The sequence below is a fragment of the Cuculus canorus genome, chromosome Z (assembly GCF_017976375.1).
Source record: "Cuculus canorus isolate bCucCan1 chromosome Z, bCucCan1.pri, whole genome shotgun sequence".
NCBI lineage: Eukaryota > Metazoa > Chordata > Aves > Cuculiformes > Cuculidae > Cuculus > Cuculus canorus.
In genome coordinates, this window is record NC_071441.1 from 27,854,182 (window position 1) to 27,882,026 (window position 27,845).

General features: G+C 36.8%; 1 protein-coding gene across 3 annotated transcripts in view; it reads left to right on the plus strand.

The window, feature by feature from the left end:
- Positions 1 to 27,845, plus strand: part of TRPM3 (transient receptor potential cation channel subfamily M member 3) — a 248,459-nt gene that overhangs the window by 94,247 nt on the left and 126,367 nt on the right. For all 3 annotated transcript variants that reach the window (XM_054054264.1, XM_054054265.1, XM_054054266.1), the window contains exons 2-3: positions 22,361 to 22,440; positions 23,133 to 23,337. In XM_054054264.1, the coding sequence (XP_053910239.1) occupies positions 22,361 to 22,440; positions 23,133 to 23,337 (285 nt within the window). The remainder of the gene's footprint in view (positions 1 to 22,360; positions 22,441 to 23,132; positions 23,338 to 27,845) is intronic.

A 27,845-nucleotide genomic window follows, 5' to 3' on the forward strand; every position in this document is an offset into this window, starting at 1 on the left:
TCTACAGCTTTATTTTCTATTAGGTGTTCAGCGAAGCCTCCTAATAAACCAGCAGTTGATGCAAAGCATGACCAGTGACCACTGACTAGAGGCAATGCTCAGTCAGATATGGGCTGCCTGTGTTGCCAACACAGTGGTTGACAGGAGCAAGTTAGAAAACAGTAGAACCGATGCAGTATGAGAAGAATAAAAAGAAGAGGTAGGTAGTGCAACATAACTAAAGCTAGTAAAGGCAAAACAAGACATACCCTGAAAATTACACAGGTAAAGATGAAACGTGAGCTATTACTGTAGGGAGGGGAGTGAATTTTTCTGCTGTTCTAGGAAAAGTATTTGTTCTCCTCCTTTCAAATGATGTATTTGTCTCCTGTTAAAAATAATTAGTGCATTTTAAAAGCTGAAAGAATTTTTTAAAATCCAAGAAGCTATTTATAGTATTGCTTAATGACTCTGGCAGACTGGGATCTTAATTCAGGAAAGCATCTTTGTTTGGAAAAGTATTTAGGTAAAAATCATGCTATTGTTGAAGCTTAAGTTTAAGAAGACATGACTATTGAATTTGAGTATGTGTACAAGTTTTCTGCTGAATCAGGGCTTAAGACACAGGCTTTGAGAATGATCTTTGACTTAACGGGAAAGCTTTTTGCTTTTAAAGAAAAAAAAGCTTGTGTGTTCTGCCAAATATGAGACAAAAAGTAATCTGTATGCGTGGTGCATGCAATAGAACTTTTTTTTTTTTTACTTTTGTTTTTCGTTAGATACTTTTTATATACTGCTCTCAAAATGTTAAAGGAACAAAGATAATTTTAGGAATACTGATGTGATTTCCAGAAAACTCCACAGCAGTGGATGTGTATTGCTTGTAGCAGAAACGTATATATATATAGTAAGCTGAACTAGAACTTAAGAGCTAATGCATTCCTGAATATTTTGTTGCTTGAAATATTGAATCAGGTTCAGTAAATTATTCGCATTTATTTTTTATCATCCTAAACCAACAAAGTTGATTTCTGTTCTGCAAATGGTTACAGACACGTGGTGTTCAAATTGTCCTCTTGCAAGGGTTTCTACTATTCCCTTTGGATCTTTCTGGCAATGTGTTGAAAGTGTGCTAATGTGTTTACTGTACATCCTGGAAGTGAGATTCCAGCAATTACAGAACACAGGGCCAACCTTGAAACATATAAAGACATTTAACCCACTGTTAAATAAGCAATAAATGTGTAAATGTAAATTTCACATTTCTCCCTGACAAAAATACAAAGAGATCGTTAATTTCTGACTGCAGTTATAATAAATGAATACAGCCTTTTTTTTTTTACTTCAAGCAGATTACCTGACAGACCCAGCACAAAGGCTGCATTAATTATTCATTTTGCAACTAGAGCCTGAAAGATTTCATACAGCAGGAACATTGTAGATTTGGTTACAAAGAAAATTAATTTTGCAAGATATTAAGCCTATCTGGACAAATAGTTGTCTCTTGTGTATTTTGAATTAAATTCACCTCAGGTGTAAGAACACACATCTCACTTCAGTCAATGGAAATTGAAACTGAATTTGACTTACTATGTTTAGATCCAGACACCTGTCATTTATATATTTAGTCACAAAAGAAAACCTGTTATTGAAGACTGAGGATAGCTAGGTTTTCAGTCTTTTGACTAATGCTAATTGCAAAGCTGTATTTGTTTTGGAAACTGGACTTAGCAGCAACAAACCTCTCTATGTTTTTGAGTTTCAGGGGAATTGATATCCAGCATTTCTTAAGTTTTTCATATTGCACCTAGATTCAAATCACTATACAAAACATTTTTAAAATTCAGTGAAATGGGTGACTAGTACAACAGAACAAATGTTAGCTGTTTAACAAAGTTGAAGCTGTAACCTGAAGTGTCAAGATTAATTACTAAATGTGAATTTCGTATTTAGTCTCAAGCTTTAAGATACTAAAGTACATCCAAAATGAAGAAATGGTACAGTCTTGCCTTCCTTGTGCATTTAAATCTATACAGTTAGGGTTTTAGATATACAAAGTTGATACATAGAACCACAACATGATACATAGAATCACCAGGTTGGAAAGGACCCACTGGATCATTGAGTCCAACCATTCCTAACACTCCCTTAAACCATGTCCCTGAGCACTTCATCAACCCGTTCCTTAAACACCTCCAGGAAAGGTGACTCAACCACCTCCCTGGGCAGCCTGTTCCAGTGCCCAATGACTCTTTCTGTGAAGAATTTTTTTCTGACATCTAGCCTGAACCTCCCCTGGCAGAGCTTCAGGCCTTTCCCCCTTGTCCTGTCCTCAGTCACTTGGGAGAAGAGGCCAGCTCCCTCCTCTCCACAACCTCCTGTCAGGTAGTTGTAGAGAGTAATAAGGTCTCCCCTCAGCCTCCTCTTCTCCAGGCTAAACAACCCCAGCTCTCTCAGCCGCTCCTCATAAGAGGATCACCTATCGTTAAATATGTATGCAATGTATATGCAAAACTCGAAGAATTTCGTGATGTTCACCAGCATGCTGCATGCTGCCTTGTAGGTAATGGTATGGCAATGATTTCCTGCTAAGAAAGCCCTTCTTAGGCTTCTAACTAAACATTTGTTTATGAGAACGACGTCTCTGAAATTTTCTGTATTCAGAGATGCTATATTTCTTGAAGACTTTATAGTAAATATACTAATCTCGTCACCTTCCATGGCACTCATACCTGTAGTGTTGCATTTTGCAGTCCTTCAAAACCTCAGGACCATAGATTTTTTTCTTAAAATAGTACTTCTTAAGCTGTGGGTTATAGTTTTGAAATTGCTGTGGAGACGTCAGTGAAGATCATGTTGATCTAAGTCTTAAGAAGAGTCCTTTGAGAAACAAAATTAACTAACTTTTATTTTGACTTATTGCTAAAAGCTGTTGAGCTTCTCCAAGGACAACAATAAAAAGCTACTTTATTGGTTGTAAATGCTTGAGATAGCTAAGGAACGGATAGCTGCTTTTAATTTTTGACAGCAACTCAACTCTGTAATGTAAAGTTGTGTGTATATCAACACCTGCAGATAGTAATCATGGCTCTGATCTTCCTTCTCTCTGTGCTGTAAACACCCCGTATACAATTTTACCACATATTCTCAGCCTGTTGAAGTTGATAACAAGGTACACTCGCTGGTCACAGAATCACTGAATGGTAAATATCAGAACGGACCTCTGGATATCATCTAGTCGAAGCCCTTCCACTAAAGCAGATTCACCAAGAGCAGGTTGCATAGGATTGCAAGACAGTTTTTTAATATCTCCAGAGAAGGAGATTCCACAACCTCTCTGGGCAGCCAACTCTAGTGCTCTGTCACCCTCAGAGTAAAATATTTCCTCATGTTCAGGTGGAACTTCCTGTGTTCCATTTTGTACATTTTGCCCCTTGTCCTGTCACTGAGCACTGCTAAGAGGAGTCTGGCCATCTTCCTGACACAGTCTTTCTCTCTCCAGGCTAAACAGATCCAGCTCAGTCCTCCTCTCCTCGTAAGAGAGATGCTGTAGTCCCCGATCATCTTCGTGGCCTTCTGCTGGACTCTCTCCAGCAATTCCTTGTCTTTCTTGAGCTGGGGACCCAGAACTGGACACAGTACTCCAGATGGGGCCTCACAGAGCAGTGTAAAGGGGAAGGATAACCTCCTCGGACTTGCTAGCAATACTCATCTTAGTGCACCAAGGATACCATTGGCATTGCTGGGCACAAGGGCACGTTGCTGGGTCATGGTTAACTTGTCTACCAGGACTCCTGGGTCCTCCTTCACAGAGGTGCTTTCCAGCCAGTCAACCCCTAACCTATACTGGTGCGGTGCAGGAGATTATTCCCCCTGAGGTGCAGAGCCCTACACTTGCCTTTTTTGAACTTCATTAGATTCCTGATGGTGATGCAATCAACTAATTATGTAAAACCGGAGCGGCCTTTATAGAAGTATGCAAACTGCACCTTCTGAATATTGACAAAATTTCAGGGTGAAACAACATGCTTTGTATTAACAAGGCTGCCTAGTCAGAATTTTTCAATTTACATCATATTAAAGACTCTTCACATTTGAAAAAGTTTGTTGTGGGGGATGCCTTTTCTTTCTTTCTTGATGCCGTGTGGGTTTTTTTCTAATGGAATCAACCCCTGGGCGTCTAAATAAAATTCTACTCAGTCATGACAAAGCTAAACATCTATGAGTAGGAACATTCTTCAACTCTGTGATATTTGCTTGTTTCATGATTTCATTTTTTGCATTCAGTTCCATTAAGAAGAATCAGGTAGACTATGCTTAATTTTAAGACTCAGGTATCCTGATGTCTGAGGCTTACACTGAATGTTGGTAGGTGTATACCTGCACAGAGCAGGGTTAAGTTTCAAAACCTATCTGTTTAAAAAGCTGCTAGTTACTGGATTTAAGTACAGCATAACTGCAGATAAAACTTAGATATTTCATCTGTTTAAATGTTAAATGAATTATGGCAGAGCTAATTTAAAATTATGGAGTGAGGGCATGTACATTTAATAATTTCTTGTCTTTGAAAATGTTCAGATTAAGCAAAACTCCATCATACTCCTAGGCGAATTGTTCTTTCTCCATTGTTGCAGTAAGGGAAAATTTGAATTTATTAGTAATAATAAGAGAGAAACGTGCATAAAGCTTGCTTTAAAGTATACCATGGGACACACAGCTTGTTATTAAAAAACTCATAGCTGATCTTATTTTTCTACAAAACTGACATGGGGAAAATATTTTAAAAAACACAAGTCAGTTTCCAGATTACCCTTCAGAAGTCTTCTCTGACGCAGTTTAAAAGCTCACTAGAGTGGCAAGCGGTAGCTAGCATTAGGTAGCCTTCTGGGTGCAACTGAGAAAGGAATGAGGCATTTAGGAGAGGGAACCACTTCCAAAGACAGCTGGCAAAGGGAAGGTGGAAGCAGGTTTCACATTTGTGATGTTCACTGTCCTCTGCAGCAGAGTTATTCCCACTGAAATAGCAGCTTAAGAGTGGATGGGAACTGGTGACCTAGGATTTCCTGCGGAAAGATTTTAAAGAAAATGCAGGATTTGTTTGCTCTGCAAAATAATGAGCTCCATCCCACCTTAGCAAAAAGGTGTTCTGGGGAATACTCTGCTTTTGTTCTTTGAGTGAAAAGCTTTATCCCCTGGAATGTCCCTCCAAGCATTTACTGGTTTAGCTGTTTTTCAGGTATTGGAAACAGGGCATTTTCCAAGTCATACATATGTGTGTGTTAAGGCCACCATTCAGTTTAGCCTAGAACTCTCCCAACTAGTACGCATTCTCTACTAACAGAACTAATCCTTTCTCAAGCTGTTGTCACAGGGAAAACCTGCTTGATAGTGGTCTCCAAAAAGGCCACTACTGGGTACTTCCCTTGTTTTGGTTTTTTTAGCTCTGTTAGCTAAAATGTTAGTATTACAACATGTGATTTGTGGTAGCAACTTCAAGACACATCAAAAATATAAACTGAGAACAAATTGTTCTCATTGCAAATATTACATTATAGAATAACAAGTCTGCTGGGCATGTCTTTGTAAAATATCCTCTTTTCCTCTTTGTTTCTCTATGCTTTCCCACAACATTTGAATGGCTTTTACAGTTGGAAGTCTGAGACACTAATGAGGAAGCTTTAGGGTAAATGGAGTAAGAAGAATCAAATTGAAATATTGAGAAACTTCACATATATTATAATAGTTTTCAAATCCTTGATATCTTTTCATTTTTTATTCTGAGTTGTGGTTATTTAATTCTTGCTACTTTTTTTATAAAAAAGATAGTTTTCATATCTTTTATCTAGCTAACTTTCCGCATATGCATGTAATGTAACAAGCCAGGTGAACTAGATCCTGTTAGTATTGCCATACAAAAGAATTTTTCTCTAAGTTGAGAGAGACATTTAGAGTAAAGAGTAGCTCTGCACTGAGCCTTTAGCTTCCAGGTTTTAAACTTAATGAATTTCTATGGCTGTGGAGTTCTTAGAGGTATCTTGACTTCTTAGTTTTATAATATAAACTTAAGAAATCCAAGTTTATATCATAGAATCAGCCATCTATGCAGAAAAGAAGTTCTAAAGTGAAGAATGCCATGAACTGTTTTCCAAAGCATCATAGTTGCTATTTTGCATAGTCTTTATTTGGACAAACTGTCCAGCAGCATTCCGACTCTTGAAAATTGTAACTTAGTGAAAAGCGGCACATAAAATTCCAGTCTTGATGAAGTGACTTCACAAGAGGATAACTCAGCGATGAACATTTTTCGTAAGCAGAGCTTGTGCTTCCAAGGTTTACAGTGTAGTTTTTATAGATGCAAATTTCTGATCCTTACTTTGTGCCTTTTGCAGGTGCAGACAGACATAATAAGAAACACTTATGAGAATCAATGGAGAACTTTGTGAGGGAGCATTTAAACCTTCCGTCCTAGCTTGTGGACGTTGATCTGAAAGTTTGGTGTGAAAAAAGTACTTAACCTAGAGCAACAGTGCAGAATTATCCACAAAGTAGTGTTCAGATTTTTGCCTCTGTCATCTTGGTAGAGTCATTGGTGTTTCAATTTAATCCTACACATTACCTTTGCAAGGAGGTCTTTGACAATTAGAACATACAGATGAGTAATTAAAGAATAATATGATGTTTGCTGTTGCTGACGCTTACTGTAGCTCAGTGATTAGAGCTCTGGCGATACCCTTCAAGAATGAACGCAGGGAACAGAAGATTTGTATCAGGCTTTTTGAAGTCAAGAGAATTTTCCAGGGGATGAACTACTGTAGAGTCTGTAAACCATTGTCTAGATCCCAAGACAAGCTTTTACAAAGAAAACTACCCTACAACATACTTACTTACAAACCTGACCAGCAGAAAGATCATGGCAGGGCTGCTGCCCAGGCTGCCATCTGCACTTAGGTGATGGCTCAGGGGCAAGGCTTTTGCAGAAACTTCAGGCACCTTTGTCAACATCATTCCTGCAAATAGCCCCCAATGTCTCCAAAAGCTGCAGGAGCAAAGTAAAAACAATGCTGTTTTTCTCCTCCCTCATATCTCCTTTCTTTACTATCACTGTTGGTTTTGGGCTGCTGATCTGAGATGCCAATTTTAACATAAAATCTCTGCCTTTGGAGCTATGACCTTCCATACTCTGAATGAGTTCTTGTGTTTTCTCCATGCCTAATTAAGAAGGGCCAAGAGCACTTTAAATCCTCAGAGATGGAGTGTTTCTATATCTTTTTCAACTTTCTAAAATTTGTGGAATTACTGAAAAAAAAAGAGAAAAGGAGGAGAGGAGCATTCCCAGTTGTGTTATGGTGCAATCCTTTGGGTTGTCCAGTCATCCATCTTTCCTCCACTGCAGCAGCCACTCTGGCTAGACCCGTCACTCCCATCTGAGGACTTTTCTGAGGCTGATTTGAGACTCATTCATGCTATCAATCTGTGAGTTTCAGGTAGTTGGATAAGATGAACCACTCCACTCAGTTTTAATATGTCCTGTTGGAGATCTTGTCCTGGAGATAAAGTAGCAGACATATTAGCACTGTTAACTCCACTTTAATATGTATAAGTGTTACATATGAGAGACCAAAGGAAGTTCCATTAGAGAGCACTAAATTCAGTAACCGAAGCCTGATATATACTAGCATTTCTAGCGTTGAGATAAAATCAGACAAGTTCAGGATCTAATTAATTTCTGCATTTCATTGATGCTACGCCACTGATTTCAGTGGCTTTGCCTGTCAGAAATTAGAAGTAAAGTTTGACCATATGGAATTCTAACCTAATTTTATTTCCAAAGATGTAACTAAAATTTGGATACTTCTGAGTTACCCTCTTGAATTTACTGAAGTCATCTCTACAATAAAGTTTATTTCCTGCTTTACTGTCTGGCTAAAAACAGTGCAAAATGTCATTGGTTACAAGTACAATGTTTTTAATTATTATTTTCAGTTATACTTGGTGTGAGGTGTCTCCTTTACTGAGTATACGAAGCTGCACTATTCTTAGAGTACATAATGAACATCTATATTGGTAAACCTGCATTGCTGTAACAAGGCTACTTCTTTTGAATTTTTTTGGATGTAGGAAATAGCAGAGTTTAACAATAGCAATGGTAATAAATTAAGTGTACTTATTTATTCTTTCTCCAAGTATGTTGTATGCAGCCACCACCGCAGCTTTATTAATAAATAAGCTAGATGAAGCGCTGTGTTAAAAGAGCGATCAGAGGTATCCTTGTATCACCCTGAATTGAACCTTTCCTCAGTGTCTCTTTTAGCTTAGCAGGAACTCTACTGCATGCAAACAGGAGCCATTTTTTTACCACACCTGTCTCATAGAAGCAGAGGTGGTTTTCCAGGTGTTTTAGATACAGTTGCTTTTGGTGAGTTATTGTCTTTCCTTAATTACTCTTTTCCAAGTCTTAGTAAGAACTTTTTTTTATTTTAAACAAAAATTTTCACTGTAGATAAGTCACAGACTGAAATAGACAGTATGTTAAAATTCACAAGACCTATTGGTTTTAGTTGAATCTTATATTAACATTCCTAATAAGTTAACAGTGAAGAATAATAGGGCAGACATCTTCATGTGCAGTCTAAGATTTTCTAAATAATCTTTTAATAAATTAGTCTTCAATGAGTCAGTGACACTCTTTAGTGAGTCACTGACGGAGGTGGGTACAGGATTATTCCTTAAGTTTTTCTAGTCTTTCTTAATATTGCTCTTCAACTGAGAATAAAATTGTCAAATAAAAAACTATTTCTAGAAACTCTTAGGAACACAATTAAATTTTAAACAAGAATTTAAAATGTCCCAGCACTTTTTCTTTTTTAATATTTTCTCTTTTCTGATCAGAGAAAACAATGCCAGGTCCTAGTCATACATTTGGTAAGATATTCTTGATGGTGGCCTTAATTTATTCTTTTCAAAAATTAAACCAGTCCAAGAGAGTGTTATTGAGGTAACTTAGTTTCAAAATTTTCTGAACTGTAGGTATCTCTGCCCATTTAACGTATGTAAGCCAAAAGCCATATAGTATTGTCATCCTCAGTAGCCTAATAGAAATGTTAATTATTTAATTCAGTGTTATTTTTTTTGTGTGAGAGAACAACAAATTAAAACAACTAATCCACTTCACTGAACAATATTTAGCAGAGCTCAGAGGCTTCAATTAACCGCATTTTAATAAAGGTACTAATCTATATTAAATGAAATCTTTCAAGGGCTCCCATTGAAACTGCATAAGTAGTAATCAGCAAGATTAGAGGGGCCTGCTGCAGCAGATAGCTGGAATGTGCTGTGTAATCAAATTCCAGGAGATTTAAACCCAACACAAGAAAAAAAAAAATTGCTCAAGCCTTTTTTAAGTAAAAGTTTGGGGTTTTTTAATCTGTCACTAGATTTTAATATGCAGCATATTCAAAAGTGCACATTCTAAGAAAAATTGCATTACAATCCTTATTCCAAAGTCAAGTCAAAACAAGAAAGTAATTTAAAGCTGCCCTGTGAATGACCCCCCTCATACAAGTTTGCAAGTAGTAAAACTAAGCTCCTCAACCGTTTTTTTTTTCTTTTCTGTACTATGAGTATTCACTGAACTCAGAAGGTCTAATCAGCTGTAATTTGTGTTTAATTCCGTCCAGAATCCTCTGGAGCACTGCAAGCTGCACTCAACAGACAGTGCTGGAGAGCAGCAGTGATTTTTATCCCCAGACAAATGTACATTTGGGTGTATGTAGAATGGAATAACTTTGAAGAGTTGATTAATATTAGCGGTGTATTGTCTTTTAACAGACAATATTTGACTTATATTAATTTAATGAAAAGCCCATACCACCTTGCTTTCCAAAGTATTTTCAGCACAAGGAATAAAGGTCTTCAAATATGTTCTGATTTCTGTCACTGCAGATCCTAGTTCAAGTCTCAGTGCAGGCAAAAGTGAAAAAAACCTTAGCAAAACAAAATCAAAAAGAAAACAATTGAATTATTAGAAACGTTCACATCAGTCACTTTTATGTCTAGGGACTCAAATTTCCACTTTGTGATCAGTGGATGAACAAAGTCCCAATTTTGCCAGTCCTGTCTGTCCCCTCAGCAACACTGAACTCCATGTTAGTCTTTGTGGATTTACGGAATGGATATTGTACTTCCCATACCAGTGATATAGATTTTTTACATTACATGGTCTAAGCTACATCTTTCATCACAACTCTACTTTCCAAGTAAAAGAATCAGCTGTGACTACCCAGACTGACCAACTGATGACACAAGTCATAGCAATATGTATTTCCTTGAGCCAATATCTTGCAACTGAGGTCAAGAGTGGCTTAAGAGAGTCATTTAGCCTTTATGACTGAGAAGAGGTATTGACTAGCCTATGGAAAATATTTCAACACTACGTAGAAAGTTGTTCCACAACATGTGTCTCTTCACGTGAAAATATTTTACAGGGTACTGGAGGTAAAAACAGAGGATAAGGTCTACCAAAAAGCACAGACACCGCTCTTCTTCCTGTATTCATGTACAAATGTCTTCATAGTGGCTTGCCAGGCTGTTTCCTGGCAAGGTGCAATTCCTGGCATTTCCTGTAATGGTGCAAAAATTGTAAGCGTAATCCTTTGTACAGTGGTATCATTCATCAATAGTCTTTATCACGTCTATTAATTTCAGATCTGGAGGAAGAAAGAGATATGGCACTCAATCCCAGAGAATAGGATTATTGAGTGATGAAGGTGTACTGCATTTTGCCCATGATTCAGAGTCTCTTTCTAAGGTTTCACCTACGGTATTCATGCTTGCTGTTTATTTCCAGATTGGTGTAATGGAGTTCTCCTTCCCCAAGTGTTTTTTATGCTTATACATGTATATCTACAGCTGCAAGAATTGCTGCATGTAAGGAGGCATGCCACAGTGGTATCATTTTCTCTTGTGACCATTTCTGGCAGCTGGTACATGAAACTAGTACACAGAATCAGCTAACTGTTATGATTAAAAGCACAAGGAAGTGTGGAAGAAATGTGAAAGTATGGGGCTTGTTTGCATCATTGTTAAGCTCCAAGCCTTCAAATTTTCCAGCTGTGGATTGCCAACATAGAAGAATTTTCAGGATATGAGATTTAGTCAGGCCCACCCAGCTTCACTATAAAATTGTAATCCTAATATTAATTCAAGGATTAGAAACAAAACTGTAGGACAGGCTTAATAGTCTTGTTAAGTCAAAGCCTGAATAGGCTGAAAGAAGGCCTTTCAGTAAAGCTTTCAAACATCAAAGATAAATCCATGACTTAAAATAGGATGGAAAATCCAGTGAAATATTTGCAGATATGTATAATGTAGGTCATAATTATGTGTTGATACACATCATTGTTAGTATGATTAAATTCTGATATAGGTCACCTTTAAATTATTTATAACACAAGGATTTAAAATTAAAATCCAACTTGAGATTTTATGTTGTATCTTTCACATAAGGAATTCAGTAGATTGAACCAAGTTTCAAGCTTCCTGAGATCAATACTAGCAGCTGATTTTTTTCAGCAGTCCTTTTAAAGTAAGATTCTCTGCTCAGGTCAGACATGAAACAATAGAAGCACTAGAAGTGATTTAATAACAAAATCTGCCTCAACGCTGTTCTCTTCCTTCTTCTTTGACAATGAAGAAAAGTCATGAAACTTTATAACATCGTATTTTGTGATTGTTTATTTGTTTTTAGTTATTACTGTGTGTTTAATCCCATTTAAGATAAATGGTTAGAACTAAAAATCAGAGAGAAAACAGGAATAATGGATTTGTGTGCGCAAAAAGATCTACTAAGACTTTTACTACATGCGTCTTGGAATACTGTGCTTTTATAGTCTTACTTGAGTCACAGAATAGTTGGAATAATGATTGCATTGAATATCATTTAACGTATTTAACTTCCTTTGCCAATTAAGAAAGTGCATGCCAATGGGCAACATGAAATTTCATGGTCCACAGAGAAAAAGACAAACAATTATTGTACATGTGGAACTATATGACAAGAAATATTTTGCATCATGCATTTATATGCAGTTGGGCTCAAAATTTAAAGACAGAATTATGCATGTATCTGCATGAAATTTTCCCTTTTTCAGACTGTTATAGTGTTTTTGGATTAGATAGTCTGGCTGCTTTCATCTGAAAGGAGGAAGACTTGATAGCACTAGTCATAATGATCTTTATTTGTTAATTGATGTTGAATCAGTATAAACTATTGATAGAAAGAGGGAAAAGGCAATGTTTCATTGCCAAGGGAAGTAAAGGAGTAGTGGTCAACGTGGCAGCATACAACCTGGATGAAAAATGTAGCGTGACAAGAGTCTTCCAGTTCTCAAGGGTAGTTATCATTCTAACTGAGTGACAAATGTTAGAAACATAATGAAAATTCCTTGGCATAAACAAATAATGCCTTGTTTCTTGACCCTGGCAGATATGTGCATGACATAGAATTCTTATGGGCCAAATAAGATCAGAAAACTATAAATATGCTGCTAGTTTTTGCGTGACTGATTTTTTGATTCATGCAGCCTTGTAGAGCACAAAATAGTATTTAATCGGAACCTTTTTTTAAAATTTTATTACATAATGCTATAAACATTTGAAGAAATATGCCTAAAAACAGAAGTACAAGGCCTTTGTAATTCTGTGAGGGACTAACTATTTCAGATTTGCTGAACTATGACATTTTGAATATGCTGTTTGCATCATTACACAATTACACACGCTTCCCCCATAACAGCATTGTATGTTCAAAGCATAAGCAAACTGTTTCTTGTACTGTTCAAAATATCTGAATCAGGGTTTGTCTGACAGTGTTTTAAATAGAACATTCACTCCAACATCTTCATAAATGCTCATATTCTCTAGATGTTTCCAACTTCTTCACTCGCAGTTATGCTAACGTGCTTTAGATATTACAATAAAATCATCTTTTCATAAGGAAAAAGTATCTACATTCCTGATTAATACAGGAATTTAACTGGTAAGTTTTATTTGAGTTATGTTTTTCTTGGTTTTTTTTTATTGCTGGACTGCAACGTTGCATTAGGTGGACATGCTATTTTTCAGGAAAATGAAATGTCAGGTATCACTGGGTACTTAACAGAAAAAAAAAGTGTTACTTATACAGCTAAGCCTATTTTATAATAATCAGTAATCATAACACATTTCATTTCAATATATGCAAGTTGGACAGTATGATTAAACCGTGGAAGAAAGCACGGTTTATTCTCTATCAGACAACTGAAATTATCAGGTCTGACTATAAAGGGTTCATATAATTAAAAATGACATAGTTCCAAAATGCCAACAAAAAACAGACTTAAGGATTTCCTCTTATGACACAGTAAACCTTAGAACCATGACAGTTACACTGGACTGGGCTGCCATGGTGAGAGATTCATCTCCTTGGAGTTTTTTGTCCTGTGTCTATTTGGTCATACTGTTTGTGGAGGGAGCTGGTGTGGCTGTTCCGCCTGCCAGGATTTTGACTGTTACTCCCTCATGCTGTGGCAAGTGAAACAGAAAAGGGGAATTTGTTGTCCTTTGTGGTGTTATCAACAGGACAATGCAGAGACAGCATCATGCTTACCCTTATTTTGGTGAATGCACCTGTTTTCAAACAGATTGATGACCCATAGGAGATACCCAGATACAAGGAGTCTGCACAAAAAGAGAAGGGAGAAAATGGTGAAGAAACACAGAGATGTGTAGAGAGGGAAAACGATGTTGTCCTGCCCAAAATAAACATCTTTGGGGTTATGTCTTTTGGGTATTTCAGTGGGCAGCCTGAATTTTCCCCTTCTCTTAATGGAAGCTTCCTTTCTTTTGCATCTGAGAAAAGGACAAGTTTGGTTTAGTAGAAGAGGAGGGAAACAAACAAGGTGATCAGCAGTGTTGTCTTGTCTCTTATAACTGGCTTGTCTCTTATTCCATTTCTCCAAAACAGTGCCTGGATGAAGGGCAGAGGGTGGTGAAACAAGGCAATATAGCAAAGGATGCCTGTGGGGCTGTGTAATGCAGGGGCTTGAAAGGGACCTGTGAATAACTGCAGGGCTGGAAGATGAGGTGAAGTGTGAAGAGTGGTGTATAATTAATCTATTTGAATGTTCAGACTTGGGAAATGTCCGCCATCCTCATTCCTTCAGGCTTTTTAATGCCATCACATACAATTTAATTTTAATTGCTTCATCAGCTCAGCACCCACACAGTGGCTAGCAACACCACATCACTGGAATGAAAGAGTAGGCAATGTTACAGTTGTCATACATTTGTGGGGTACAGTGAACAATTTAGAAATTGAGTAGTTCAGACCAAAATTAGATTGAGTGTAAAACTCCTACATGGGCATTTTAACCTCACATATTTTTACTAGAGAGTAATGAGATCTGTTATAATGTGAAGGTTATTTTCTTTCCTTAACTTCGGCAGTTAGGAATAATTTTATACTTGTTTTAGGAGCCAAAAAAAAAAAAAGTTTACTAGTTTAACAGCTAAATAATCTGCCAGTGCTGAGTTGCAGTCAGATTTTGAACAAAACAGCTTGATTTTTATGTCAGTTCTTTACAATTGTAGTTCACCTTAGGTGCACAGTTCTAGTTTGTCCCAGAAGGAAGAATAAACTTGACTGTAAAAGGTTTTGTAAGGAAATATTTGGTAAATGGTTAATCTGGTGGAAGTGGAAATAATTAAGAATGTGACTTGAAAACCATGACTGGTATGAGGAGGATGGATGGGACTTGACAGTTCACTGCCTCTCTGAAATAATATTAAAATTATATAAAGGATAAATACAAACACATCTGTCAAACAACGCTAACAGATAAATTCTGTAATATACTGTAGTAATAAATAACTGCATTCAAAACCTTCCTACTCTGTACTGAATATAGCTTGATTTTCAAGACAATTCAACGTTATTATTGGAACCACTCTGATGATAAAATGTTTGGGAAATCAATAATAATAAGAAAAAAAGATACAGAAGTACAACTCTGGTGGGTAAAGGCCTGATAGCCAGCCTCTAAGATGCTACTAGTAATAAATGTCTGTTAGAAAGTGAAACATTTTGTATCTTAATGTCCAAAGAGGTCAGTTCCTAATGCAAGTCATAAGAGTGCTTATAATCGAGTAAAGCTGAAAGGAAGAGTAGAAATTTGGCTTGAGCACACATAGTAATGGGGTTACATTGAAACATCACCATCCTTGGTACTAATCTAGCTATAGAAGTTTACGGATACACGGTCTTTACTCAGAGACCGTGGGATTTGCAAAAGTGCCCAGTTGATTAAGGAACACTAATCACATCAGCTTGCAATAGCACTGATGGAGTCCAGTCACCAGATGCTCCTGCAAATCCTGTCTGTAATTTACTTCAGTAATACTCCATTGCCTGTCTAGCTGCTCTGCCCACTGCAAGGCAAAGAAAGGCTTTTAACAATGCCTCTCGTGTCGCAAGGAAACCTGTCTTATAACCTCATTACGTATTGCGGTTAAAAAAAGTTGGGAAGCAGAAGTTTAGAACTGCCTTCAGTTCTGGTCTGCCACTGAAATGGTTTCTAAAATTGTCACTCTTGGTCCTCTTTTTTTAGATAATGGTAATTCAGAGGTCAGCAGTCAAGTGTCCTAGCTACGTAACATGTTAAATCTGCCATAATTTATTGTCCTGAAAACTTTCTATTTGTGATAAATGTTTAATATTTGCTCTCTTTTATGAGGAGTCAGTGCTGCGATCATTGCTAACTGCTGTTTGATACTTAATTTCATTAACAGTGAACTGGACTGAAAATGTGAATAATGTGTATGTTTGTAGCACTAAATGTGCAGCATCCACCTCTCTGAAAGGACTATTTTGCATTTCCACCATATTGAAAAAAACAACTGTCTCTGCTTATTGGCTGTTTCTTTATTACTCCTCAAAATATAGGAGTATCTCTTGCGCTGGTAGTTTCATTTCCAGAGAATCATAACATTACCACGACTTTAAATGCACATCGTTAAATGAACTATTCCCTGTAGCATCAGTGGCATGTGCCAACTCTGATTTAAGTCCCTATCTATTAAACATCCTTCACAATGCCACTAGGTAACGTATGCACATGAGTAAAACCACTGTTGCTTATGTTGATTTCTTAAGATGAAAGATGTAGATTCTGCCCAGGCTTTGCAAGCTGAAACCTGAATCTAGGAACAATCTCCAGAATCTCATCAAGTCCAAGTACTGAAGTTTCACTTCTAAGTCAGATTTTGATCTTTCCTTGAGTTACCTCAATCACATAAAATCTTACCTTTTCTCCCCCTACTCTTTCTTCATCCTGTCAACCAAACCAAATTCCCTTGTGTTGAAATATAAAATCACAGAATCATAGGATCACTAGGTTGGAAAGGATCCACTGGATCATTGAGTCCAGCCATTCCTAACAATCCCTAAACCGCACCCCTCAGCACCTCATCCACTCGTCCTTTAAATACCTTCAGGGAAGGTGACTCAGACACCTCCCTGGGCAGCCTCTGCCAGTGCCCAGTGAACCTTTCCGTGAAAAATCTTTTCCTGTTGTCTAGCCTGAACCCCCCCTGGCAGAGCTTGAGGCCATTCCCCCTTGTCCTGTCCTCTGTCACTTGGGAGAAGAGGCCAGCTCCCTCCTCTCCACAACCTCCTGTCAGGTAGCTGTAGAGAGCTATAAGGTATCCCCTCAGCCTCCTCTTCTTCAGGCTAATATGAGCAGTCTTTTCCTGCTGACTCCCCAGTAACATTCTTTGCCTTACTGAGCTGTCTGGAATCATAGAATGTTCTGGTGGTCTTTAAGGGTCATTTCGTCCAATCCCCCCTGCAGTGAGCAAGGTCATCCTCAACTCAGTCAGGCTGCTCAGAGACTGTTCAACCTGACCTTGAATATTTTGAGGGATAGGGCATATACTATCTCTCTGGGCAACCTGTTCCAGTGTCTCACTGTCCTCATTGAAAAAAATTTCTTCCTTATATCTAGTCTAATCTACCCTCTTTTAGTTTAAAGGAATCACCCCTTGTCCTGTCGTTAACAGGCCATGCTCAAAAGTTCTTCCTTACCATTCCTGTAGGCCCCTTGTAGGTACTGAAAGTCTGCAATGAGATGTCTCTAGAGCCTTCTTTTCTCCAGGCTGAACAACTTCCACTCTCTCAGCCTTTCTTCTTCTTTGTGGCCCATGTTTGGACTGTCTCCAGTAGGTCCATGTCTCTCTTGTGCTGAGGGCTCCAGAGCTGTAGACAGTACTCCAGGTGGGGTCTCATGAGAGTGGAGTAGAGGGGCAGAATGACCTCCCTTGACCTGCTGGCCATGCTTCTCTTGCTGCAGCCCAGAATACAGTTAGCTCTCCGGGCTGTGAGCGCACATATCTGGCTCACATCTGGCTTTTCATCCACCAATTTCCCCAAGTCCTTCTCAGCAGTACTGCTCTCAATCCCTTGATCCTCCAGCCTGCACTGATAGGAGGCCTGCCTCAATCCAGGTGCAGGAACTTGCAACTGACCTCATGAGGTTCACACAGGCCCGCTTCTCAAGCTTGCTCAGGTACCTCTGGATGGCTTTATGTCCCTCAGGCATGTTCTCTCAATGCTGCAACTTTTTCTACCTTTGATGTTCTTCACGGACCGTCTTTGGTCTGATTCTGTGCTAAAGAGATGTCATAAGATTTGCACATGGTCCCTGTTGTGCTGAACTGTGTGGTAGACAAATCTCACAGGCTGTAGCTTTGCAGCAACAGACTGTATATATAGGTGCATACAGAGTGTGTGTGTGTACACACTTCATATATACATTGCATGCAAAATACACATATGTATTTCACATTAAAAACTCAGGAAAGTAAAAGAGGAAAAACATCTCATGGATTAGCCAGTCTAATAGAAGCTTCTCAACGTGTGTTATAGTGTAACAAGTTCAGAAGTTGATGTATATGCTCAGCCTTGCATATCCTGAGCCCATCAGAGCTAATGCATATGCAGAATATTTTAGTACCTGTGTATTCATCAGTGCCAAGAGTAGGCAGAATGTTTTCCATTCATTAGATATAGCCTTATCAAAAGGGAAAGAAAAGTATGTATGCATATGTAGGAGTAGAGAGGAATTCATACAGGGTTGGGAGGTGGGAGATGTCAGTGAAAATATTTCATGTTTTGAAAACTCTTGAAGTAAATAATTGAACACATATATGCTATGTACTAAAAAAGACCTAAATGTTGTTCATATGAAGAGGATTTTCTTCATTGTTGGTGTCAAGAGGGTAGGAGTTCTCAAATTTGTAAACATTCGAGTTGTGTTTTAAGGTACTAAGTTTTAATTAAGCTGAAAGCAGTGCTGTTGCTTGTCTCTGAAAGAAAAAGATTTATGTTTATTATTTTCTGTGCTGCATTCACTGCAGCACAGCAGCTGTGGTGAGAAAGAGTGACAAACCACAGCTTCTTTGGAAAAATGCCATTGTTGACTAATTGCAATATATTTCGGCTGTGTATAGATTTCTCACAGCCAATAAACACACTGGTTTCGTTCTTCAGAGATTAACAATCTCTCTTGTGGGCTTAGGTTCTTTCCAGCTTAGTGCAATGCTTCTTTTGAAGGATTTGTTTTCCTGTGTTGAACTTAAGAACTCAAAACACCTTATCACACTTTCACAAGCTTACTCTCTAGGAGGGAGAGAAGAGAGGGGAATAAAAGCCCATCAAGGCTTGTGCCCATTACCTCCAAGCTCTCAGAGGATTTGTTTTTCTTTTGGTGTCAGATTAGGTGTTCAAACCAAGCAGTGTCCTGGGGCTGCGGGTGAGTGTCCAACGAACCCTTAACGCATCTAATACTGCAGCAACGCATTACAAACAGCTAAAGAGTGCAAGGGCTTCACTTGCTCTCACATCTCTTCATTGTAGATGGACTGAGTGTCTTGTTGAAGGGGCGATCACAGATATGTTAGTAGTGATGACCAGCAGCAGGCAAATGTGGCAGAGTTTACTCCAGGACAGACATAAGTGCCAATTTTGATGCTCAGGTAAAGAAGGAAAAAAATGTTCATTGTGGGGTTTTGCAGGTAGGTTAAGAAAGAGAGACTTAACCTAGAGATCGAAGCTATGAGTAGGAGTGTTTGTTAGTGAAGGAGTATTTGTGAAATAAGAGAAAGATAAGTTAGATAAGTTCTTGCTCTGCACTTCTTGAAAATAATTTGCTATACTTTTCTAAACTTCTTACTATTGTATTAATTTGCATTATAAAACAATATTAATGCAGACTCTTTTGTTATGATGTGTTGAATTCCTAATTTTGTTATGACACTCTACAGCAAGTAACATAATTTATTATGCCTCTGACCCCTGTGTGTTGTTGCAATTGATCTCTGATACAGAAGGATAACTGGTATGGGGCCGTGAAAACTGATGCATTCTTTTTAGTTTGGAAGGATAAGGAATCATTAAATAAGTAAACTGTGTATTTTGGCATTATGACTGTTGGGTAGGATGGTAAGATCTAAAACCTAGAAAGTCTTTTTCCACTGGTATGAATAAAGATCTTCTAAAATCAGAGTATTATTTTTGCAATACTACATTTGAGGAAGTATGATGAAAATTAAAATGTAAATTATTATTACATTTAACATAGCTACATAGCTGGATTTTTTTCCTACTTCAAAGGCAGTATGAAAAACACTAGGAAAAAAAATTTAAATGTCAGTTTCTTGGTTTGTGAAAGCCTGCTTGTATATCTAAAGAAAAAAATTTTCAGTGAAGTACCTCTTATGGCACCTTTTTGTATTGGACCTTCAGGCTTAGAGAAATGTAGACACATTAGGTCTATGTAGTAAGTAAATTCACTAAGGTCAATTGTTTGCAGAAAAGTATGCAAAATTTTTTAAATTTAATAAAGGATATTTTTAGTGAGTTTTGGCAACATGAATTATAATCATATGCTATGTAAGCTGTGTAGTAGGAGTTGATCTTGGATGCCAGGAAGAACATTTGGCTTATGAAACTTTTCATGCTTTCTAGAGAAGATAAAGGATATTTACATATATTCAGTGTTAAAACAAACAAACATAAAGATTAAAACTAGCAGTATTGTATAAGTGTTTCTTTTTGTCAAAAAGTTACTATATATATGTAAAAACAAATGAAGTTCATAAATCTGCAGTTACTTATCAATGTGTGTCTTCTTAAGGCAGGATAGAAAGCTTGTGCACTCTTGAAGCTTGAAGGGGAGAAATTTCAAGAATGTGTGGTCCATACAGTAAAGTATGTGATTTCGAATGTTAGCATTGCAATCTTGAATTTTAATTTTAACTTCCTTTCTTTCTCTGCAACACTCAACAAAATGAAAAATCCTATTTCCCCACATAGTTTAGCTTCAAAAGTCCTGCAGGGAGCAGGTCAGACAAAGTTCATAAAGTTCACTCTGGGTGCCTTTATAGTTCAAAAAAGTTAGTTTATATAAAGCCTTTCTTTGCCTAAAAGACAACTAACTTCAGAAATTACGCAGTGATGCACTGGACTTCTAAGATGATTTCACTGTGTAATATACAAGATGATGATGATGATGAATACTACTATTGCCTACATCATAGGCTTATAAGCATTTAGAAGTTATAACAAATTAAAACTTCAAGGTAATCTCTCCTATGCAAAGTAGAACGTTTTAGACTTTTCAGAATTTCTATTTGCTTAAGCATGAAACAAACCTTGCTCCACATTCTATAATATATTAACTTTCCCTTTGCTACAGGAAGGAAAAACAATGAAACAAAGTTCTATTTAATATTTTATGGACTTTTCTGAATTTTCCCGATTGTAAAAGTCGTGTTATGATTCTACAGAATATGAAGTCTAGCAATTTTTTGTAATAAAAATGGAAGTAGAGCAAAGATAAAATATTGCTATGTAACATGAGTGATCACTAAATCCAATAAGGGATTATTGTCTGTGAAAAAAAGCAAAATAATTGCTTTTATGTGCTAAGAGTGATAAGTAATGAATGTAGCTAGAAATTCTTACTGTGGTACTTTATAGTTTTTACTAGTGACATTGATTGAGTCCAAGAAATTTCCACATTCACAAAAATTTTCACATTCCCCAAAACACAAGTTTATAGTTGTAAACATGGAAATCAGAACGCAGATTGAGTTGACAAACAGGTAGCATTAGATAAGTAATATTAGACAGTAAGGTAACTTTTATTAGTAACAGTTATAGGTTACTGTAGGTTACTACCTAACCTTAGAATGTAAAAAGTGAAATTTGTTAGGTAATGTTATACAGACAATTTCATATGTTCTCTTATTATAGAGGCAAGATGTTCAGTTTGCCTTTAAATTATCTAAAGCTCATTTCATATTGCTTAATTGTGAGATAACTTTGTCATAGTTCATATTTTATAATTCTGTTTATGCTGTGCAATTAAATAGGTAACTTATATACATTTTATAAAATCTTTTTAATTAATTTTTAAAGGAAAATTTCAACTCATCTCCTTATTAAATGAATTAATTTAATTCTATCTGCGAGAATATTTTAGAGAACTTCACAGAATTCATATTGTATGAAAAGAGGACTGTCTAGATAATTGAAAATATTTCAGAACTCTGAAAGTCTCTTATTTGTTGTTTTGACCTACACATCTGTCTTTCTTTTTAAAAAGATCTCTTGTATACCTAAAAACTATGACTACAGTATGGGAAATTACTTGGGTAATTGGGAAGATCTTGGGTGTTATGAACACGCATAGCTTCATTGAACTCAGTCTGTTTTAGAGGTTACATCAGCTGGTTGTCTGACTCCATGTATCAAAGATTTTTTTGTTTCGTTTCAGAAACAGATCTTCCCTTTTTTTTTTTCCTTTTCATTGAGATGTCCGTATATGAAACTGCATTTTCTGGCTCCATGTTAAACAGCACTTCCAGTACTTGTATAAAAAATTGCATTGGCATAATGGTGCTGTAAGTTTTATTGTGAGATATTTGTTTTCTAGTTTCTAAGATAATTTTTTTTTATTAGAACTGACTTAGTTCTATCACTAAAATGTATGTAGATATTTTTTAAGCTTTTTCTCTACCACGCAGAAAGCTTTACAGTTTGAATTATGTTTTGTCCAGTGATTCCTGCTGTAAGAATATAGATGATAGCATCAAAGTCATCTGGCTAGTGAATATGAAAACAATCTTAAGAGCTTGTGTTGGGTGTTTAGCTGTAGAAGAGAACCAGAGTTCTAACAGAAAATGCTCTGCACAAAATGTGCACTGTGTATTTGCAAAGTCGGTATACTATGAGTTGTGTTTAAAAAGCTAACAGAGCTCATGGCATTTTCTTTCTCTTTTTTAGGCACAGAAATCATGGATAGAAAGAGCGTTTTACAAGAGAGAATGTGTTCATATCATACCCAGCACCAAAGACCCCCATAGGTAATTGCATGCTACTTGTACAAAAAATGGAGGTCAGTTACAAGAAAATGTCTTTATATATGTGTGCATATGTATGTATATGGTAATGGTTTGTAAAGACTTATTTGATCAGAAGGTGCTTGAATTATATCTGGAGTGATGGATTTCAATGGGCACTATTTGTTCACATTTCAAAACTTAAACAAAAAAAAAGTTAAAGGTGGATCAGCATCTATGTTTAATTTCATAATTTTCTGTTTATCTTTCTTTCATTATGTTCTTCGGTATTCAGTACCTTGAATATTTACCTCAATTGGATGCATGACACACAATACTGTCAAAAGAAAAAATTACTGTGAACTACCAATTTAAAATATGTGCTAGTATGTGCAAAAACTGATTGTATGACATCTAGCCAAATGTCATCTGAAGACAGTAGAGAATGTTCTTTAATTTAATCTTGTACATACTTGGAACCAAGCATGATTTTATTGAACTGCATGAGAGTTGAAAGTAAAGAAGATCATAGAAAGAAAAGGTAATACCTGTACTATGTTGTTTCTACAACAGAGCCTTCAGAGAGCAGGAAAGTGCCCAAGAGAGTTGAAAAGTTGGGGTTTTTTTAAGATTTGCAGACCGGTTAAGACAGTCTGTTTCTCTCTTGGGTTTATACATGCAAATGACTCAAGTTTTCTGTTTGGTTAATGTCATAGATGTTGCTGTGGGCGTCTAATAGGTCAACATGTTGGACTTACTCCAAGCATCTCCATTATTCAGAATGAGAAAAATGAAAGCAGACTTACTCGCAATGACATCCAGTCAGAGAAGTGGTCCATCAGCAAGCACACACAGCTCAGCCCGACAGATGCTTTTGGAACCATTGAGTTCCAAGGAGGAGGCCACTCCAATAAAGCCATGGTAACCATGTTTTTCTCTTAGATAAGCAATGCTGCTAGATGAAAAAAAAAAAAGGCATTTACAAAGATTAAAGAGCATTCTTTCTTAACTTTGTTTTAAAGTATTATTTAGTGTGAGACCATATGTTTTTGTGTATCATGTGCCAAAGAGCCTATGAGCAGAATTAACTTTAAAAGCTGGAGTGCAGCATAAGAAGGGCCACCTTTACAAAGACTGAAGACATGCTAATATGCTGCTGTCTTGATTATTTTCCACTGGCTAGCCATCCCTCTTTTTCTGAATAAGTTCAGGATTCAGCTATGATTTCTCATTGCTGGGTGTGTCTGCAAGGATGGTAAATTTGAAATACACCAGATTTCTTTTAATAATTCTCCAGACATGTATCAGAGGATAGACCAGATAGACTTATTGGTTCATCTTTCAATGATATAAGAAGCCTAGTAATCGTCTAAGCTAGGAACTCAGAAGTCTCTATTCTGCCACAGATTTCCTTGAGCAAGTCACTTAATCATACTGCAATGCTATGGAGCAATACCAAAGCGTATTAACCAGAAAGAGTTGTCCAGCTAAGTTGGAGAGATGTTTCCAGCACCAACACTAATCCATACATGTATTTCTTCTATGTGGCATTACATGAAAAGAAGAATCTCTCTGGCTCTATATCAACTGCAGAACCTAGGACTCTGGGAGTGAAAGATGAGTGTGCATCTAGCGCTAGCTTTGGACAGCAGTGAGGGCAGAAGCAGAACCTCTGGGCACTCTGCAGAGTAACCTGCCCAGCAACCCGGTACTGTCTTTGCCTGAATTCTTGACAGGTCTCTCCTATTTGTCGTGGCACTAGATGGATTAGAGACAATGAATTGCTTACGTACTGTGCTGGCAAGAGCCAGGTGTTTTTCCTAGATGCATACATAGGTGGTGTAGATGGAATAATTACTGGAGTGGATGGTTCTGTTCACCAGATGGATGGCTTCTTTTGATAGAAACTAGGAAACCGTTGCACCAAGAAACAGACAGAAATTTAGGTCATTTCTCTAAGAATACCACAGACACCTTATGTTCAGTTCATAACCAATCACCTAAAAGTTTTCAAGGCCGTTCCTAGAGACTGTGATTCAGTAAATAACATTTGTTTAATGTGAATAAATTGACACCTCCCTCAACACTGAAATGAACAAAACAGTGCTGTTGGTATCTTCACAAGGAGTGGGAACAAACCAGATTTCTTTTCACCAATACTGAGAAAGATTCAGAGATATAGTAACTACCATGTTATTAACCATATATGGATACTTTGTGTTAAATCTGTCTCTATGAGAAAGAGTTCTGATCACTAGAACTTTTTGAGTGATGTCCTTGAAGTTTGCTATAAAGCAATCAACTGCCCTCCCCAGACTAAAGTAGTCTTGGGCAGCCAAGAAATGATGAAAGGATTAGGGAAGCTGTTGATACCAGTTTCTCTAGAGGAATACTGGTCTTTGTTCTGATTCTGTTGTCCAAGCATTGTGCTGTGAGAGGACAGGAGACACTCTAATGTTTATGCTATAAGCTCAAAGAAATGAAGTGAAACTGTGGAGATAAAATTGGAAGTCAACATGAAGGGAAGAAAAATCCTATTACAGAGTGCAGTCAGGAATGAAACCATGAAGAATTTAGGGGGGAAAAAAAAAAAAAAGACAAAAAGAAGTTAAAAATCTAGGAGACCTAAATAGCAAGTTAAAACATAGCGATGAATACAGGCAAAACATTTATTGCTTGACAAACTCTGAGTTTATTTTAACGGGATTAGAATCAGGAAGATAGTTGCATCTGCCATCTATTCATAGTCATTAAACCGCACCAAAAATGTGGGAACAACCAAATTCTGCCTGAATTAAATAGGTCTATAAAAGATCCAGAAATTCAGTCATTCCATTAGCAGGAAAGTGCTTCAAATTAAACAATTCAGTATATAACTCTTTAATGGGTATCCTGCTTGGTTACCAACAATGAGAAACACATCTTTCAAGTGACCAAAACACAAATAAGGAGGTTACCATAACCAGTAATGGTGTGTTTTTTTAAATGAGAGTGAAATAAAAAGTTTTGTTATAGAATGGTATGTTTGTCACTAAAAACAGTGTGAAAGTGAACTCATGGTCATACTTCCATCCCCAAACGTTATTTTAGGGTAGATTATAGTCAAAGAGCTGCCTAACTAGTTGTTGCAGTTTTATTAATTGAAAGAATAAAACTCCTGTTTCCGAATCTACTGGATAAATTTACTAAGCAAATCAAAAGCTTTCTGCAGAAGTCGAGTTTGCTTAGTCAAAGCAGCCACCAGTTTTGCCAGCATAGGAGGGGAAAAAGGCATTTATATTATCTTGAAAAATAAGGCTGGGAGAAATTATCAAGTACATAATAATCTTCTGAAACATTATTTTTCAGACAGTATGTTTTCAAATCCAAAGTCAATAAAGCTGGAACATCAGCGAGGAGGGGCCGGGGCGGGAAAGAGAGAAAGTATGATCAGTGAAATTCATTCTGTTCTAAAAATAGGCTACTTCGTTATTTTCTAGCCACTAGATAACAAATATCTCTGGAGCATACAAGCTGATTTTTGCTGACTGTCATGGTAGGTTGAGTTTGTGCCTATAAGCTTGTAGAATGACCCTATAAAGTAACAAGATTTAGCAAACTGACCAACATCAAGGAAAGACTCAAGGGAATAATTTGGCATAAAATTCACCATCTGTTCCTTGCTTTATTTCCTGAAATGGATGTCCACACATGAAAATTATTAAGCAAGGGAAGTACAGAATTGAATAGTATTGCCTTGGCCTGTGCTAACAGCAAAATGGGTAATGTTTTCTGAATCAGGCTACAAGGAATAAGATGGGATTTATTAATGGAAATGTAACTTCAGATTTATAATTGGAAAACTGGTAGTTAATTAATGGAACAGATTAGTGCATGTAAGACTGATAGATAGCAATTTCCTTGACTGGAAGTAACAGAATTAGTTTTTAGTAACAAATAAATTTGGTAGTAAATGTATGTATACTTAGCATGTGTTTTTGCAGGCTACAATACAGTGATAAAATACTATATCAGTTGCTACCAGTATATTAACAGAGGCATCTTTAGCTGTGAAAATTGAAATTACACTCACATTAGGATAGCACACATGGATTTAGAACAAAATAAGAAAGACGATGTTGGTTTACGTATTGCAAATAGACCTGACTGTGCTGTTAATTTCATTTCCATAGCCATATAGAACAAAAATTCCCAAGCAGCATGAACTTTGCTAATACCATTGAGTTGTTAAAGTATCTTCAGTGGGACTGCACTAAGCTACTTAAATCAATAATGTAAATAGCTAAGAGTGCAGCAGATTATATAGAAATGTATAGCCAAGATTAGATAACATTGGTTAACAAGACCTGACACTAAAGAGGCCTTTCTTTCACCCTTCGTGTAATTACTGATGATCCTGCAAACAACACTAAAACTACCAACAACCCCGTGGTGTTTAGATTTTTTTGAATCTCATATTTTCTTACAAGTAGGTCATCCCATCCATGTTTAAGAAACACATTTGACAGTTTTGTTCTTCACTCTTACATTGTTTTTACAGCAGATTTTCAGTTTTGGCAGCTGTAAAAAGAAGATCTGAGAGGGATGTGGAGACATGTAAACTTTATTAACAGCTTTTGCAATAAATCAATGGACTTAAAAAAAGATAGGAAAAAGAATAAAATTTGATCTGCTTATATCAGTTGCCTCTTAGTTGTTTAAGAAAAAAAAAACACGGATGAGTTCATCTAACTATATGTATAATTCTGAAAGCAATAACCAACTAATGTTAGGGATTCCATTAAATTTTGAACAATATTCTGAACAGTTTCAAAATAGATCCTGTTAATTAGTGGACGAGTTAAGACAGTCTTGCTGTAATGCATTTTGCACTGAACTTGTGACTAAACTATCTTCTTTTCTGCATACAAAAAAACCCCTTAACATTCTTTCATTAATTTGTGTTCCTGGATTCCCCATCAACCTTTTTTAAAGGACCACTCTTTACAAAAGTGAAATTTCTTTGATCGTGGTTTTTCTAAGTTAGGTGGAGGCTGGCTGTTTGAAAAGCTTTAGTGAGTTAAATACGTCCTTCTTAATTGAATGCATTCCAATGATACAATATGCACAATAAAAAGCTAACATACATTTGTAGCTGTAGAAGAAATAAAGTTTGCTTCAGTGTTAGAAGCTTAGCCTTTCTTATGGTGAATGGAAACATGAAAGAACATTGGTAGATTTCCAATGAACATAAACAGTTTCTTAGGCTTTCTGACATTTAGCTCCTCAAAACATGATACTTTATTATGGATATTTGGGTAACAGCCACATAATAAGGTATATTTACACTTTGATTGTTATGTTGAGTGTTATCTAAACTGTGTAAAAAGGATCTTAAAAGTCATCGGTTCTTTTGAGAGAAAAAGAAGAGATAAACCTGTGACTTGCAT